At 36.3% G+C, this 13,687-nt stretch overlaps 1 protein-coding gene across 2 annotated transcripts in view; it reads left to right on the forward strand.

Moving 5' to 3' along the window:
* Nucleotides 1-13,687, forward strand: part of WASHC4 (WASH complex subunit 4) — a 39,485-nt gene that overhangs the window by 4,246 nt on the left and 21,552 nt on the right. For both annotated transcript variants that reach the window (XM_058021894.1, XM_058021893.1), the window contains exons 3-14: nt 951-1,004; nt 1,116-1,181; nt 1,353-1,398; nt 3,633-3,700; nt 5,952-6,034; nt 7,010-7,052; nt 7,562-7,665; nt 8,402-8,522; nt 9,996-10,119; nt 10,221-10,348; nt 10,952-11,112; nt 13,267-13,393. In XM_058021894.1, coding sequence (XP_057877877.1) covers nt 951-1,004; nt 1,116-1,181; nt 1,353-1,398; nt 3,633-3,700; nt 5,952-6,034; nt 7,010-7,052; nt 7,562-7,665; nt 8,402-8,522; nt 9,996-10,119; nt 10,221-10,348; nt 10,952-11,112; nt 13,267-13,393 — 1,125 coding nt within the window. The remainder of the gene's footprint in view (nt 1-950; nt 1,005-1,115; nt 1,182-1,352; nt 1,399-3,632; nt 3,701-5,951; nt 6,035-7,009; nt 7,053-7,561; nt 7,666-8,401; nt 8,523-9,995; nt 10,120-10,220; nt 10,349-10,951; nt 11,113-13,266; nt 13,394-13,687) is intronic.

Here is a 13,687-nt window from a genome sequence, read left to right on the forward strand (position 1 = left end):
CTTGTGTCTTTGAGAAAACTATCCAGTACTAGTTTAATTATCAAATAATTAATAAATTGGTGCATATCATATGGGAAGAAGCTTTCACATGATTAGTTTCTAGTCCTATGGTTACTACCTGAAGTTGAATGAATTTCTAATTCTTCATGTGTTGGGAAGGCTGGTTGTAGCAGATGTCTTCCCTGTGACTGTTAGTGTTTTTATCTGGGGGCTGGGGTTCCAGGAGAGCTCACTAATAGTTGTAAAACTGCACAGTGAACTGTGTGTGTATTGACCTAATGGCCTTGGTGCAGTATTGGCTGTTTTCTTGGTCTCCTCTGTGGAGCATTAGCTTTTCCTCTTCACTGAATTTGCAGACATAATTTAAAAGCACTTTTGTTGCCATATGAAACTTGTCTGTGCTGAAGACGCACTCTCAAGCTGTCATCTGTCTGAATAATTTGAATAAATGATGTGTAGTACTGCACAGTACTGTATGTTTATGGACTAGTCAAAATCAGGCTGACTTAAGTACAAATTGGCAGTGCCTGCATACAGGTGTACTTTCTGCTTCCTGTTTCCAGCATTTGGAATAATTTAATAATGTTTTAGTTTTCCTGAGCTGTTTTTCTCCTACATATGCCATAATGATTGTGCTTTTCCTTTACAAGTTTTGTAAGTAAATTGTTGAAAATGCTATATAATATACCTTGGTATTTGTCTGTCTGCCTAAAGTGAAAGGAAAGGTATTTCCATATGAACATGAAGAGTGAAGGGCTCCTCCAGTGCAGGCTGGCAGTCATGTGCAATTGTGGCTCTCTTATTACTGACCCTATTTGAGATTAAACTGGAGGGAATACTTGCCTAGTTGGATGAATGTATTTTTGACTAATGTTTATTTAAAGTTGTTGATTTTTTGTTTCTGTTTGGTTGTTTTGTGTTTTTTTGTTTGCTTTTTTTTTTAATTCTAGCTTTTGCCATATGAACAGTCCTCCCTACTGGAGCTCATAAAGACAGAAAACAAGGTAAGCAGTTTATGCTTAAAGGGAAAAAAAGTTATTCAACCTCAGTCCAAGCCCTCTAAATGTGAACTTGCTTGTAATCTGTGTGATTTTTTTTCCTCACTTTGAGTCTAGGTTCTAAACAAAGTTATTACAGTGTATGCTGCTCTTTGCTGTGAAATCAAGAAGTTAAAATATGAGGTAAATTCAACTGACTTTTATTATTGTATATGAAAAGTTTTGCAGCTTGGCATGATGCTGATATATGCATTTATTTTTATCAATAAAGAAACAAGACATGTCTAAAAAATTTTGTAGCTTGATTACATATATCCTATTTATTAAAAACCAAATTTCTGCTTTTGTTGTTAGGCAGAAACTAAATTTTATAATGGCCTCCTGTTTTACGGAGAAGGAGGTAAGTAGCTTCTTTTTCTGTAAACGTATGTAGTTTTATATTATGGCTTCAGGTTATATTAAATGCTACAATTACTGTAATTTTTATTATACGGATATATGCTTTCTCTGTGATGCACACCAAATAGAGAACTTTGAGCCTATAGGGATATATGTTAGTGTCTTGTAGCTATCCTGAGTTAGCTTAAGATAAGGTTTCTCTGTAAAGCCCTGCAGTATGTGTTGTTACACGAACAGGAAATTTTGTTGCAGCCTTGTTTACATGGGAAGTAGGGAGTGTGAGCTCCCTACATACAGCTTGTCTGCTGTAGCAGCTATTTTGCAAGGTATGGCACTGAAAACATGTTTTTCACATGTAAACACATCCTAAACCAACTTACTTCCTTTTGGAGCTACATTTGACATCGGTTGTAGTTAAACAGTAAATCTGTGATTTAACTGAAGTAAAACAATGAAAGCATTAATAAATAACTTGGCCCAAGTCCTGGCCTCTTCACTTATGCAATTGGTATTCCAAGACAAGTTGGAGTATGTTGATATCACCTCCCCTTTCAGTGCAGGTAACTTATACTACATGTTCAGACCATGTCATAAGAGGGGGCCCAAGTCATCATAAGTCAGTTCACAAATGGTGAGACACTGCTGTAGGTGACAGTTTTTTGCCTTGGAGTTAAAACTGGTAACTCCTGAATGACTTGGGGTACTAGTGTGGGAATAAGCACAGATCTTTGTCATACAAGACATCAGAAATATCAGGGAATGTGAAATCTTTGAGCTCGGGACTGTTTATAATTCTTTTAAGTGCTATATAAGATAACTGTTGTGCTTAAGGAGCATAGAAAAGTGGGGGATTTGTTAGCTTGTTATGTGGGAGGTTTTTTGGGGGGTGTGTGTGTTTGGTTGTTTTCCCTTTTTTCTTAGTAGACTTACGTGTCTTATCAGATATGGTTTTAAATATTTTAAAGTCATATACTGCCAAAATGGTACTAGGAGATCCTTCAGAATTTTCCATGTCTCTAGTGTGAAAAAACCAGAGTATAGCAGATCATTATATTACAGCAGCAATTTGTTCCTGATGGGTATTGTGCAGAGAATGCTTGGAAATATCGGGAACTGAGAGGTCAGCCTTCTGAGGATTAAGTAGGAATGCAGTAATTATGTTCTTTATTTCCATATCCCTACTTGTAGCATTTTCTTTGATAACAGCAAGCTTGCTTACTTTAAACAACTGGCAAAGTTACTTGCTCAAGGATGGTTGAAATTTAAACCAATACTATGCTGGCTTTTTCTATCTATGTAAAGAGAACTTTTTGCCCCATCTTGTCATTGCAGTGGCTAGGACTAGTCTAGGAACTTCAGGTAGTGGGGTAGGATTTTTTGGAACATACACTGAAGAGATTAAAAGTTGCATAAAATGTGGAAATGGGAAGCAAAGCAATGTTTAGTATTCTGTCCCAGAGCTCCATGTTGGAGAAAAATGGAGACTCCTTTAATCTCTGACAGCTGTAAAAGAATATATTTTATGTAGCAAGAAGACCTGCATTTCTTAGGTAAACTTGTAATTTTAAGTGAGCTCTTCTTGCTCAGAGTGACTCAGAAGAAAAATCTCAAGTCTAGAGCATCTATCTGTTGTCCCATTAAAAAGACAGTATTTTGTCAGGTGATGTTCAAACCGCTCCAAATGACTGAAACGCTTTGGCATGGCTGATGTAATTATTGTAGTTCTGTGTTCTGTGTCATACAGATAATGCTGTGAAGCTATGGTGGTAAGCCACATATCTTTTGTGCAGAAGGATATGTAGGAAAAAAAAATAATCTTTCTAGTTAATCATGTAGTATATTCTCTCCATAAAAAACATCTGGATGTTTCTTGCAAGATAAATAACTAGTATTTTCATGCAAATTTCTTAAAAATAGAAACATTTACATGAAGTTACATAATACATATGTCCTTAAAGAATTATGGGATTTATTTTTTTTTCTTTCAGATGAAGAAGACTTTTCCCAGCTTTGTATCTAATTTATAAACCATGTAGTTTTTAATGAAAAAGAAACTCCAAAAATAAGTCCACCTTAGCAAAGCAAAATTAGGAGGTTTTGAGGCTCTATCAATACACTTATAATAGTGCACTCTAATAGTATGAGAAATAAATGGCTTGGAGGGCAAGATTCAGTGTTAGTTTAACAGGTACAACACAGGCTTTAGAAACTGTTGACAAATGTTTCTCTTTTAAGCCACAGATTCCAGCATGGTGGAGGGAGATTGCCAAATACAGATGGGAAGATTTGTTTCTTTCTTGCAGGTAGAGTATGTTTTGATTGTTTGACAGCAATATAATCTTAATTTTACTTGCAAAATGGATTTAACAGTCTGCCATATCCCGTTTGCATTTTGCTGAAAGGCATAGCAGTCATCTGATATGTTGCTATGGTTTGCCTGCAGACCAGCTGATGTATCACATATTGTTTGGGGATTTTTTTATACTTCTCTCTGGAAGTCTAATGAGAGAAGGAATTAGAAATTACTTTAAAATATTTCAGTAGGAGAAGATAAATTGAGGTTGCTTTCATCCGTAGTTAAAGATAACTGAGTTTAGTTAGCAAGTTCTGGTGTTTATTGAACATTGGAAATGGGTTGATTGTTTTATATATTTGGGTTTTTTTAGCTGGTAGAAAAAAACAAAATCAAAGTATGTACCTGAAAAAAATTGCTTATGTTACCTTCAAACATTTTTGGAAGATCACTCCTTTCAATGAAAACAGGATCTGTTTTTATTCTGAGGAATACCTGTGCTCTTGGGATTCAGTCTATTGTGGAGTTTTTTGTCCTTAGTATAACTTAAGCAACTGTCTCATTCCCAAAAATGTTTCTATTTTTATGCAATATTGCTTGTAAGGAGTAGATGTGGTGAAGTAGAGAATATAGAGGAAGCTTCCAGAATATTTAAATAAATTCTGGTTGACCAAGGGTTAAAATTTATGTTCTGATTCTGCAGCATGATACTAATCATTGTCGTGACAAGACAAATGCTGTGTAGGAAGTAATTTCTCAACTTCCTTTACTATTTCTCAACTTCCTTTACTACACTGAAGTGCAGTGAATTGTTAGGATCACTCATGTTTTCTTTCTCATTTTCCAACCTCTTTGTCTTACCAGCTTTGTAGGTTTCATCCTTCATTCTCTGTTTTGCTTAGGAAGTTTGTTCTTTTTCAGCAGTTGGGTTGTCCTAAATCCGTTCAGTGTTCTACCTCCCTAGATTAGGAAATGCTGTTCTGGTCAGTGTTATAAGCATATCCCCAGGGGTGGTGTGAAAATATGAAGTTAACAAAAAGGTGGAAAGTTGCTTTCATAGAGCTAATCACCATGTATTGGTTTCTTGGCTCTTCTGGGCTTTCTGGATTAGCTAGATGCAGTAGCCTCAAATTTGCTAGGTCAGAAAGTTTTTTTAAAGCATTATCAAAATAATGCTCTGAAATATTAGTTTATTACAGTCTTTTTTGTATTATGTAGCTGCTAATATGTGTGTACTGTTGAATTGGACTTCTTTCCAGAAATTTTAAAATGGCAGCTAATGCTGCCTCCCCAGGAAACATGATCTCATCTGTCTATTAATCCATTCTTCCGTTGGCTTATTTCAGCTGCATTTGTTAGAGCAGTACAATTTTAAGAAGTAATGTTTTGTGAAAACTGGTGACTAATAGAAGGCAGAAGCCCAAATAGGATCTATTTTTGATGGAGAGGAAGACAGAATTCAGCTGTTAGCCAGTCTCCTGGCTGGCTGACTGTTCATCCAGTGTGAGCTGTCTGCTATAAAGCCATCTACATGCAGACTGACTAGACTCATCACACACTGACATTTCCCTGATGGGATTTGTAAGGTAAATTAATGAGCAGATATTACTGCAGTTAAGGGAAGCTCATATTAACTTATCCTGTTGTTCAAGGAATGCCATGTTAAAATCCATTATATAAATTAAGATGCTTCTTTACATAGTCAGAGTTGACATGTTCTTACTCATTTTGTGTTACATAACCAAGCCTAAGTTCTGCCTTCATGAGGCAAACCTTTCAAAGACATTGACTTTCTTTGTTTTAAAGCAATATTCTCTGGCTTATCACTCTTACAGTAAGAGCTCCTATGGTAATTTCTAATTTGAATTTGGCTATTACCAGCATCCAGAGTGTGACTCTTGAATCTAGTGGGGAAAAAGCACAACCTCTGCTGGATTTTGTCCCTGAAAGTACTTGGGATCTGTTGTCAAGTCACTTCTTGCTGTCTTTGATAAATTGAACCAATACTATAAAGGGTCAGAGTTGTACTGGAAGCTTGTGTTTGGTAGTTTCTTAGCTTAGTCCCAGATCCTTTTTCAGAGCTGTTAGTAGGATATTTTCCATCCTGCTGTAAATCTGTCCACTGACTTGGGTTAGGGATGTAGTTGGAGCTTTGGCTGCGTATTCTGTAGTGTATGTTCAGGGTTTTTTTTTGTGTAATGACAACTTGTCTATGAGGAGGATCTATACATTTATATGCATTTTGTTTTCTTGTATTTCAGGAGCTGTCTTGCTTTGTTACCCGATGTTATGAAGTGGTGGTGAATGTAGTGCATCAGCTGGCTGTTCTGTATACCAGCAACAAGTAATTATTTTCTAAAATGCTGTATTGTTACTATGTAGAGTTAAATGTATAAAACATTAATGTTTTGTTTAAGGCATAGTCATTTTTGGAATATTGTTGTCTAGAGATAGAGTTCTTTGCTGTGTAAGTTTCATAAACAGTTATGGAAATGGTTTTGTTTTGCTTTCAGAAAAGATAAGTGCTTGTATATAGTGAGATGCAAGGATGTTAGTGTTTGTCATTTTTAGTCTTTATATTTGAGAAATATTACTGATTTTTTTATCCTTGCTCTGTTTGAGAGGCTCCTCCTGTTTCTTGATACATAGCTTAAAAATCAAATCACTTCTACAGTCTAATTTGAAAATGTAAATCTTGGCATATATTTTTCACAGAACAGCCATGGTTTTAACATCTGAAGTTTAGCTTGGTAAGGGATGTTTGGTTTAGCTCCTTTGAAAACTGTGAGGAAGGTTTAGTTCTGAACAGGATTGTTGGAGTTAGCTTTGAATACCTCTGCAGGACTCTCAATTGTTTCCCCATCCCCCAACAGGATAGCATCATTCTTCTCAGTTTTATTTGTTGCTTTTATTTTTGACTTATACCACAGCACAAGGCAGACTTCCTGTGTGGTGTTGGATGTGTCGCTTGGACATGGCTTGAGTAGATACAAAGTGGTTTTATTCTCTGGGTGTGTAAAGGCTATTCACATAACTAAAGTGGGAATTGCTGACACACCTGTGCATTGAATACACTTGGTGGTTTCAACCAGTCACATGCTGTCTCTTTAAAAATAAAGTTTTAAATTTGATCAGAGCATACAGATTTCAAACAGTATATACTTTTCATCAGGTTTTGATGTTCTTTTGTTTCCTGAAGTTACTATGTTAATGAAGAAAAATGTACCCAGAACACAGAGAACACACCATGATACAGAACTGATAAATGTGATCTGTTCTAAGGATTAAAAAGGCATTAAAATACTGATTTTATTTACAGGAATGCACCTAAAATTATAGAGACATCTGGAGTTCATTTTCAGGTGGGAATGATTTGGAACCCTTTTGCTTATGTGAATATATATAGGTCTTGATTAATCCTGAGAAAGACAGCATGAAAGTGACTTTAGAGAACAGCTTTCAATTTAAAGGTTTTATTTTATTAATCAGCTTTTTCTGACCTTTGTATGGGAAGGCCTGGTGTCTCCATGTCTGTCATATTCTAGATATCTTAACAACAAAGTGTTTGCATGCACCTTTATTGCAATGTGTGCCTTGGCATATAGACTATTTAAAAAATTGCATCTTCAGTGTCAAGATAGATCAAGGAATTTAATTTGTGTGCAGACATCCCTTTAATATTTCTTGTGTCACTACAAGTCAAATCTTTAAGCTGCTAAGCCACAATTTCTCCTGTTTAACTGTCTAGCTGATATCTTGTTGGCTGAAAATGCATTGAAAGGAACTGAAATTTTATGTGCCTCGTATGACTGCAGTAAACTTTCTAATAATTACAGTCCTTTTCTTTCTTTTTTTTTTCCTTCACGAACAGGCAATGTATGAGCATCTAGGAGAGTTGCTCACAATCTTGATAACTCTGGATGAAATAATTGACAATCATGCCACACTGAAAGATCACTGGACCATGTATAAGAGGTGTGTCTCCGATGTGAAAAATACTCCCACAAATTAAGCCATAAAAGCATATGCATCTGTCTGTGTTCCAAGAAAGTCAGCGTGGGAACATGGATTTTGGTAGTCTCTCCAGAAATTTGTGGAAGAGCAGGGCTAAGCTCCCACAGTGTCCTTCTAAAGGCACCAGTAAATATTTTGTCTGTTTGAGTATGAGTGTTGCATTTTCAGTTCAGGGTAGGCATCTTGGCAAATAACGTAATAGTTGGTGGGATTTCAAGAATATTCAGTAAGAAATTTAGTTGTGTAAAGAACTGAGCTAAGACTATCCCTGTCCATATTGATCATGGGAATGGGCATAGAGCTTTAAAAAGGGATGGTACCTTAAGTAAAAGCTGAAGAGTCAGCAATTATAAAGGTGGCTGAATTAGTGGAATATTAACTCTGTCCTTGAAAACCCAAGTAGTTACTCAAATGCAAATTGTTTATACAGTCTGAGTGTATTTTGGGGGGTTTTTTGGCTTTCTTTTTGGTTGATTGGTTGGTTTTTTTATTTGTTGGTTTGATTTTTGTGTGGGGGGTTTTTGTTTGTTTTGTTTGGTTTTTGTTTGTTTTTGTGGTTTTTCTTTTATTTTGGGGTTGCTGCTAGGGGCAGGAGGGGGGAATTAAAACGTCTTATCAAAATAGTGCAGGATATGATAAAACTGTGACGATGTTTTAAGTGTGCTGCATGTGTGTGTTCCACATCTACCCCTTACAGGCTGCTAAAATCTGTCCATCATAACCCTTCTAAGTTTGGGATTCAAGAAGATAAGCTAAAGCCATTTGAAAAATTGCTGTTAAAACTGGAATGCCAGTTACTTGATGGAATGATATTTCAGGTAATGAACTTCATATTCCGCAGCATGATAAAGGAAGCTTACGTGAAAGCAAGACTCTTTTCAGAATGGTTAGTTTGTTTGTATTTTGGTTTTGTTCCAGTCACAGTGATGTGTGAATTTGGCTCTTGGATCTGTGCCTGGGAGAAAAAAGGATCATACAACAGAGCCTTTCTTGCACTTCTCGTGTGCTTGAACTGTGCCAAGCTTTGAATGATAGCAGTAAATGCTGACTGTTTTGCTGAACTAGAGAAACACGGACAGCTTGGCATTAGGACTGTGTATTATCAGAATTCTGCTTTGTCCGCATAATAGTGAGCAGGTTTACATAGCATAGGTCTTTATTTTAGCTGCAAATTAATTAGTTTCCACAATAATCTTTAAAATTTAAAATATGTTGAGTATGACCTGTCATTAGAGACCACTGTGGTGGTACATACCCCTGGATCATTCAGCAATACAGGTGGATGAGAAGGATTTCATTACATTTTCTGTGTAGTTAAATTAAACTTTATTAAATTCATACAAGAACCCATTTCTTTAGAAAAGTGGTGTATATTACAGACATTGAAATGGGATGTTGTGGCATAGTGGCCAGATGATAATGTTGTTGAACCTGTTCAAAGCAGAGTCAGTTGCTTGAGTGGTGCCATTACATCTTAAATGGCATTAGGAAAAAATTGTTTCGATCTTCAAAAGGAAATTGTAGGTAAATAATTAAGCACAGTTTGGCTTATTCTTTCAAAGGACAATGCTACCAGCTATCCATTTTTCATGTTGTATTTCCTTAATGCTGTTTAAGTACAAAGACTTAATTATAGGTTTGAGACATCAATACGATTTGACTGGAATTTATTCAGGAAGTTTCCTCTCCTGTCCTGCAAATGCCTCTTACAAACAAAAATTCATTAAAAATATTAGATGCAGTTCTAATAAAGACTTTTCTAGTCTCTTTGTAAATTATGGAATGTGTCTCTATTTTTTGACTGTCATGAGGTTTTGGGAGCTTTTTTAAACTGCCAGCAGTAGAGTGTGATTTTATGCTGCAAGGCCATGAGCCATGAGCCACATCCTGTAAGTGACTTGTGTGATAATATTGATTAAAGGACAGTTAGTAACAGGTTATAATGTGATAATAAAAATATGCAACTAGTTTCTTAGCCCTAGCTCATCAAATGGCTTCTTTAAAAATGCTCCTTAAAGGAAATGGGAAAATAAATAAAATGGGGTTTGGAATGTCAAGTTGTAAGAGTGTTTTAATATTTTCTGGTTTTATATTTAAAAATGTAAGCATAGTTAAGAGTATGTATGTCATAGTTCAGAATATGTATGTCATAAAAAGTTAAGGCTTACTTTAGGTTAGTGTTAAATCGGTGTGCTCTTCCAGTATTCTCTTGAAAACCAGTACTCTTTCAAGGTCCAAAACTCATGGCATTATCTTGATATATTGATATTTCCCCCCACCTTTTTATTCAGGCCTGTATAGAGCAACAGTTTGATTCTTTAAATGGTGGAGTGTCTGTGTCAAAGAACAGCACATTTGCTGAAGAATTTGCTCATATTCTTCGTACATCTTTCTCAAATGTCGAAGCCAAACTTGGTAAGGCAAGCTCATGCTTTTCCAGACAGACAGCTTCACTGTTTCTCAAATTGTTTATATTGTTTGTGTGGGAGTAAAATTCACAAGGGTGTATTTTTCAGGTGAACCTTCAGAAATTGACCAGAGAGATAAATATGTGGGCATCTGTGGCCTGTTTGTATTGCATTTTCAGATTTTTCGGACTGTAGACAAGAAATTTTATAAGTCATTGTTGGATGTCTGTAAGAAGGTAAGTGCTTTATTCTTTTGTCTTTCAGTAATGAAGTAGATAATTTCCTGAGTTACATAGTGTAGCACAGTGTTGGGAAAAGAAAGAACACAAAAACATCTGAAAACGGAGTTAAAAATTTTCCACCTTTTATAATACTCCCCTGCTATTTTCTTTTAAAGATGGTCTAAAATTGGTGCACTCACATAGCAGCAAGGTAAAATAAACTTACCATTTCTATTGCAATCTTTCTTCTCAAGATTAATATGGCACTGAAGACAAGAATCTCTTTGAGTTATGAATACTCTGGTGCTGAATAAATGCTTTGGGTTTTGACTGTGACTAGAAACATTTGTTTTGGAAGACCTCTAAATGCAAAGTTGAGTGGGATGTTTTCATATTGGATGGTATGAAGAAATTATTAAATTGTCTAATATTGTTTAGAATCACTGAGAGTGGTTATAATTTTGCCCATGGTGTCCTTAGTGAATATCCAGGGGAACTTTTTTAATATCAATGCAATACTCTGTAGAAAACAGTTACACAGAAATAAACTGAACTGTCTTAATTGTGTTTATTGCTACTTGGTAGTATTTCCCCCTCCTTTGTTTTTTTTCTTCCCAGGTACCAGCCATTACATTAACAGCTAACATTATCTGGTTTGCTGACAATTTTCTGATTCAGAAGATTCCATCTGCTGCCAAACTACTGGACAAGAAAAGTATTCATACAGTTAAAACACAAAGGGAGAACTTTCTACAGCAGAGGGCACAGTCACTTACCAAGTATGAATCTTAATACTGCCTCATGATGCTATTTGGCAAATAATTTTTGAGCACGTGGGCTTGGGCTTTTTCATTCGGTGTAGTAGCATGTTCTGTGGTGTCTCTCAGTGGTGTTAGTCACTTGTTCCACTTCACTGCAGCAGTGTATGTGTGTGTGTGTGTGTGTTAGGGTTGGTGCAAAAATTTTGGTCAAAACTAAGCTGCATTTCATGTCATGCTTTCAGAAAAATATGTATTATTACACCAAAATAGCAATGTTCCTAGCAGTTCTAAATATTTGTTTCAGTTAGTTCTGTTTCTATATTTTCAAATTCCCTTTTGTTTTTTAAACTAGTGTCTAGTGACCTGGGCGGGCTGTTTTGTTTTCTATTAGGGCTCTCTGCTTTCTATGTGTTTATGGAGGTAAGTTGCTAGTAGACTTACAGTGGAGCTTTCCTCTGCTTGGTGATGATACTTTCTTTGCAAGGTTTTCTTTCTTTGTGACTTTTTTATTGCTTGTTTAATGGTTTTTGAAATTATCTGTTTTTGAAGAAAGCCTCTCTTGTTTTGTGTTCTGCATGTAGTGTGTAGCTCACTTCATTGTCTTCTAAAATATGCTTAAAGATGAGATGGAATATTTTTAGCTGTTAGTCTTAAGAACAAGTGTCCTGCATAGGAAGATAACAGGGCTAAGGTTGGTATGTTTGAGAACAAAACAAGAAAGTGCAAACTGGGGTCTGTGGAATGGCAATAAAAACTTAGGTTTTGCACTTTGTCTTCCAATAAGCAAGCTGGAAGAACTGAGTTGGAGGCAGAGGAGGGAAGGGGGGAAAAGGCAGCTCTGTGCCTGATTCTCTGACAGATTATTTTCAATTCTGCCCTGCTTTCTTTTTCAACCCACTTTTTCCCAGCCCTGATTCTTTCCTGGGCTTTAATTCCTAGGTAGGGCATAATTGCACTGCTGCTTTGCTTCTGGTCTTGGGCAGTGGTACAACTCTTAAGATTAAGAAGAAGTTCAGAAAAACATCTTGGTATTCATATACATTTCACAGAAACATAGAATCATTTAACTTGGAGAAGGCCTGAAGGATCACCAGTTATAACTCAGCAGTGCTAAGTTCACCACCAAACCATGTCCCCAGGGCCCAGATCTGCACATCTTTTAGATGCCTCCAGCAGTGGTGATCCAACCCCTTCCCTGGACAGCCTGTTCCAATGTTTAATAGCCCATTTGGTGAAGAAATTTTCCTAATCTTTAATCTAAACCTCCTCTTGTGCAGTTTTCTCTTGGGCTGTCATTTGTTACTTGGGAGAAGAGACCAGACCCCACCTCACAAAAATCTGCTTTCAGGGAGTTGTGGAGAGCAGTGAGGTCTCCCTGGCTCTCCAGGGAGAACACCCTCAGCTCCCTTGCAGGCCTTATGCTCCTTCCCCAGTTTTGTTGCCTTACTTTTTACACACAATTTTGAGAATATTTTAATAAAATCCAGGTTTTGCATCTGCTGATTTGAATTGTGCAAATAACTTTTTCTTGCTTGTTTACAAATCCTTGCACTGCCTTTGATAATTGGACTGTTCCCAGCATCAATGACCTAAATACTTTTCTACTACAACTGCTGGAAGAAGTTATATTACAGTGTCGCAATTCTCTAACTCTACTTAACCATTTATTAAAACTAGTGTAATTCACACAGATGAACTTCTGTGGAATTATGTTACTTAAAAACAGTCCAGTCTGGCATTGATGTAATCACAAATTGTATTTGTTTGTGTGTGTGTGTGTTTGTGTAAGCAGCAAAAATTTGAACTGGGGTGAAAAAAAGTAGCACCAGTGTTGGACTTTTCTGTCTAGTGTTTAAAGCATTTTCTAACAGTTTTATGTAGTCTTTTAATTTAAGGAAGTGTGGTATATGCATAACAGGGCCATGTGTTCTCTTGAAAAGTAGATTATTTTTGACTCATTGTATAGACATAATTGGCAGACTAACTAATCCTTACCTGTAGAGAATTTAAATGTAAATGAGTATAGGGTTCTGATACTTTAGGGAAGGTGAGTTGTTTTGGGGACTGAAGGTTTAGAATATTTCCCCTGCAAGGGAAAGGTTTGGAAAGAAAAAGAAAATCTTCATAATCTTCTTACTTGAAGTGAGCAACTTTCTCTGTTTCCTTCCCCAGAGATATGCAGTCATATTATGTTTTTGTGAGCTCGTGGATGACAAAAATGGAATCTATCTTGTCCAAGGAGCAGCGCACAACAAAGTTTTCTGAAGATCTTTCTAACCGCTGCAATGTCTTCATCCAGGTGTGCAATCTTTTAATGTGGTGATGCAGCAAACTGATGTTTTGGTGCAAGTTGTTGAACATAAAAAGAAATCACAGGAGCTCTGTGATCACTGATGTGTAATGTCACAGTTTTGGAATTCTTATAAAGTTTTTAATGTCCAGTACTCTTCCAAGAAAATCTGTAAAAGATCTTTTGATAAAGAATGTGGGGAGAGGGAATCTGACTAAATATTCAGTGGCTAGAATTTTGGATTTTTCTCGACACAGGAAATCAAGAAAGCTTAACCTTCTCTGTAGTAAAGGTTTTGGGTTT

The sequence above is a fragment of the Melospiza georgiana genome, chromosome 4 (assembly GCF_028018845.1).
Source record: "Melospiza georgiana isolate bMelGeo1 chromosome 4, bMelGeo1.pri, whole genome shotgun sequence".
In the NCBI taxonomy this organism is placed as follows: domain Eukaryota; kingdom Metazoa; phylum Chordata; class Aves; order Passeriformes; family Passerellidae; genus Melospiza; species Melospiza georgiana.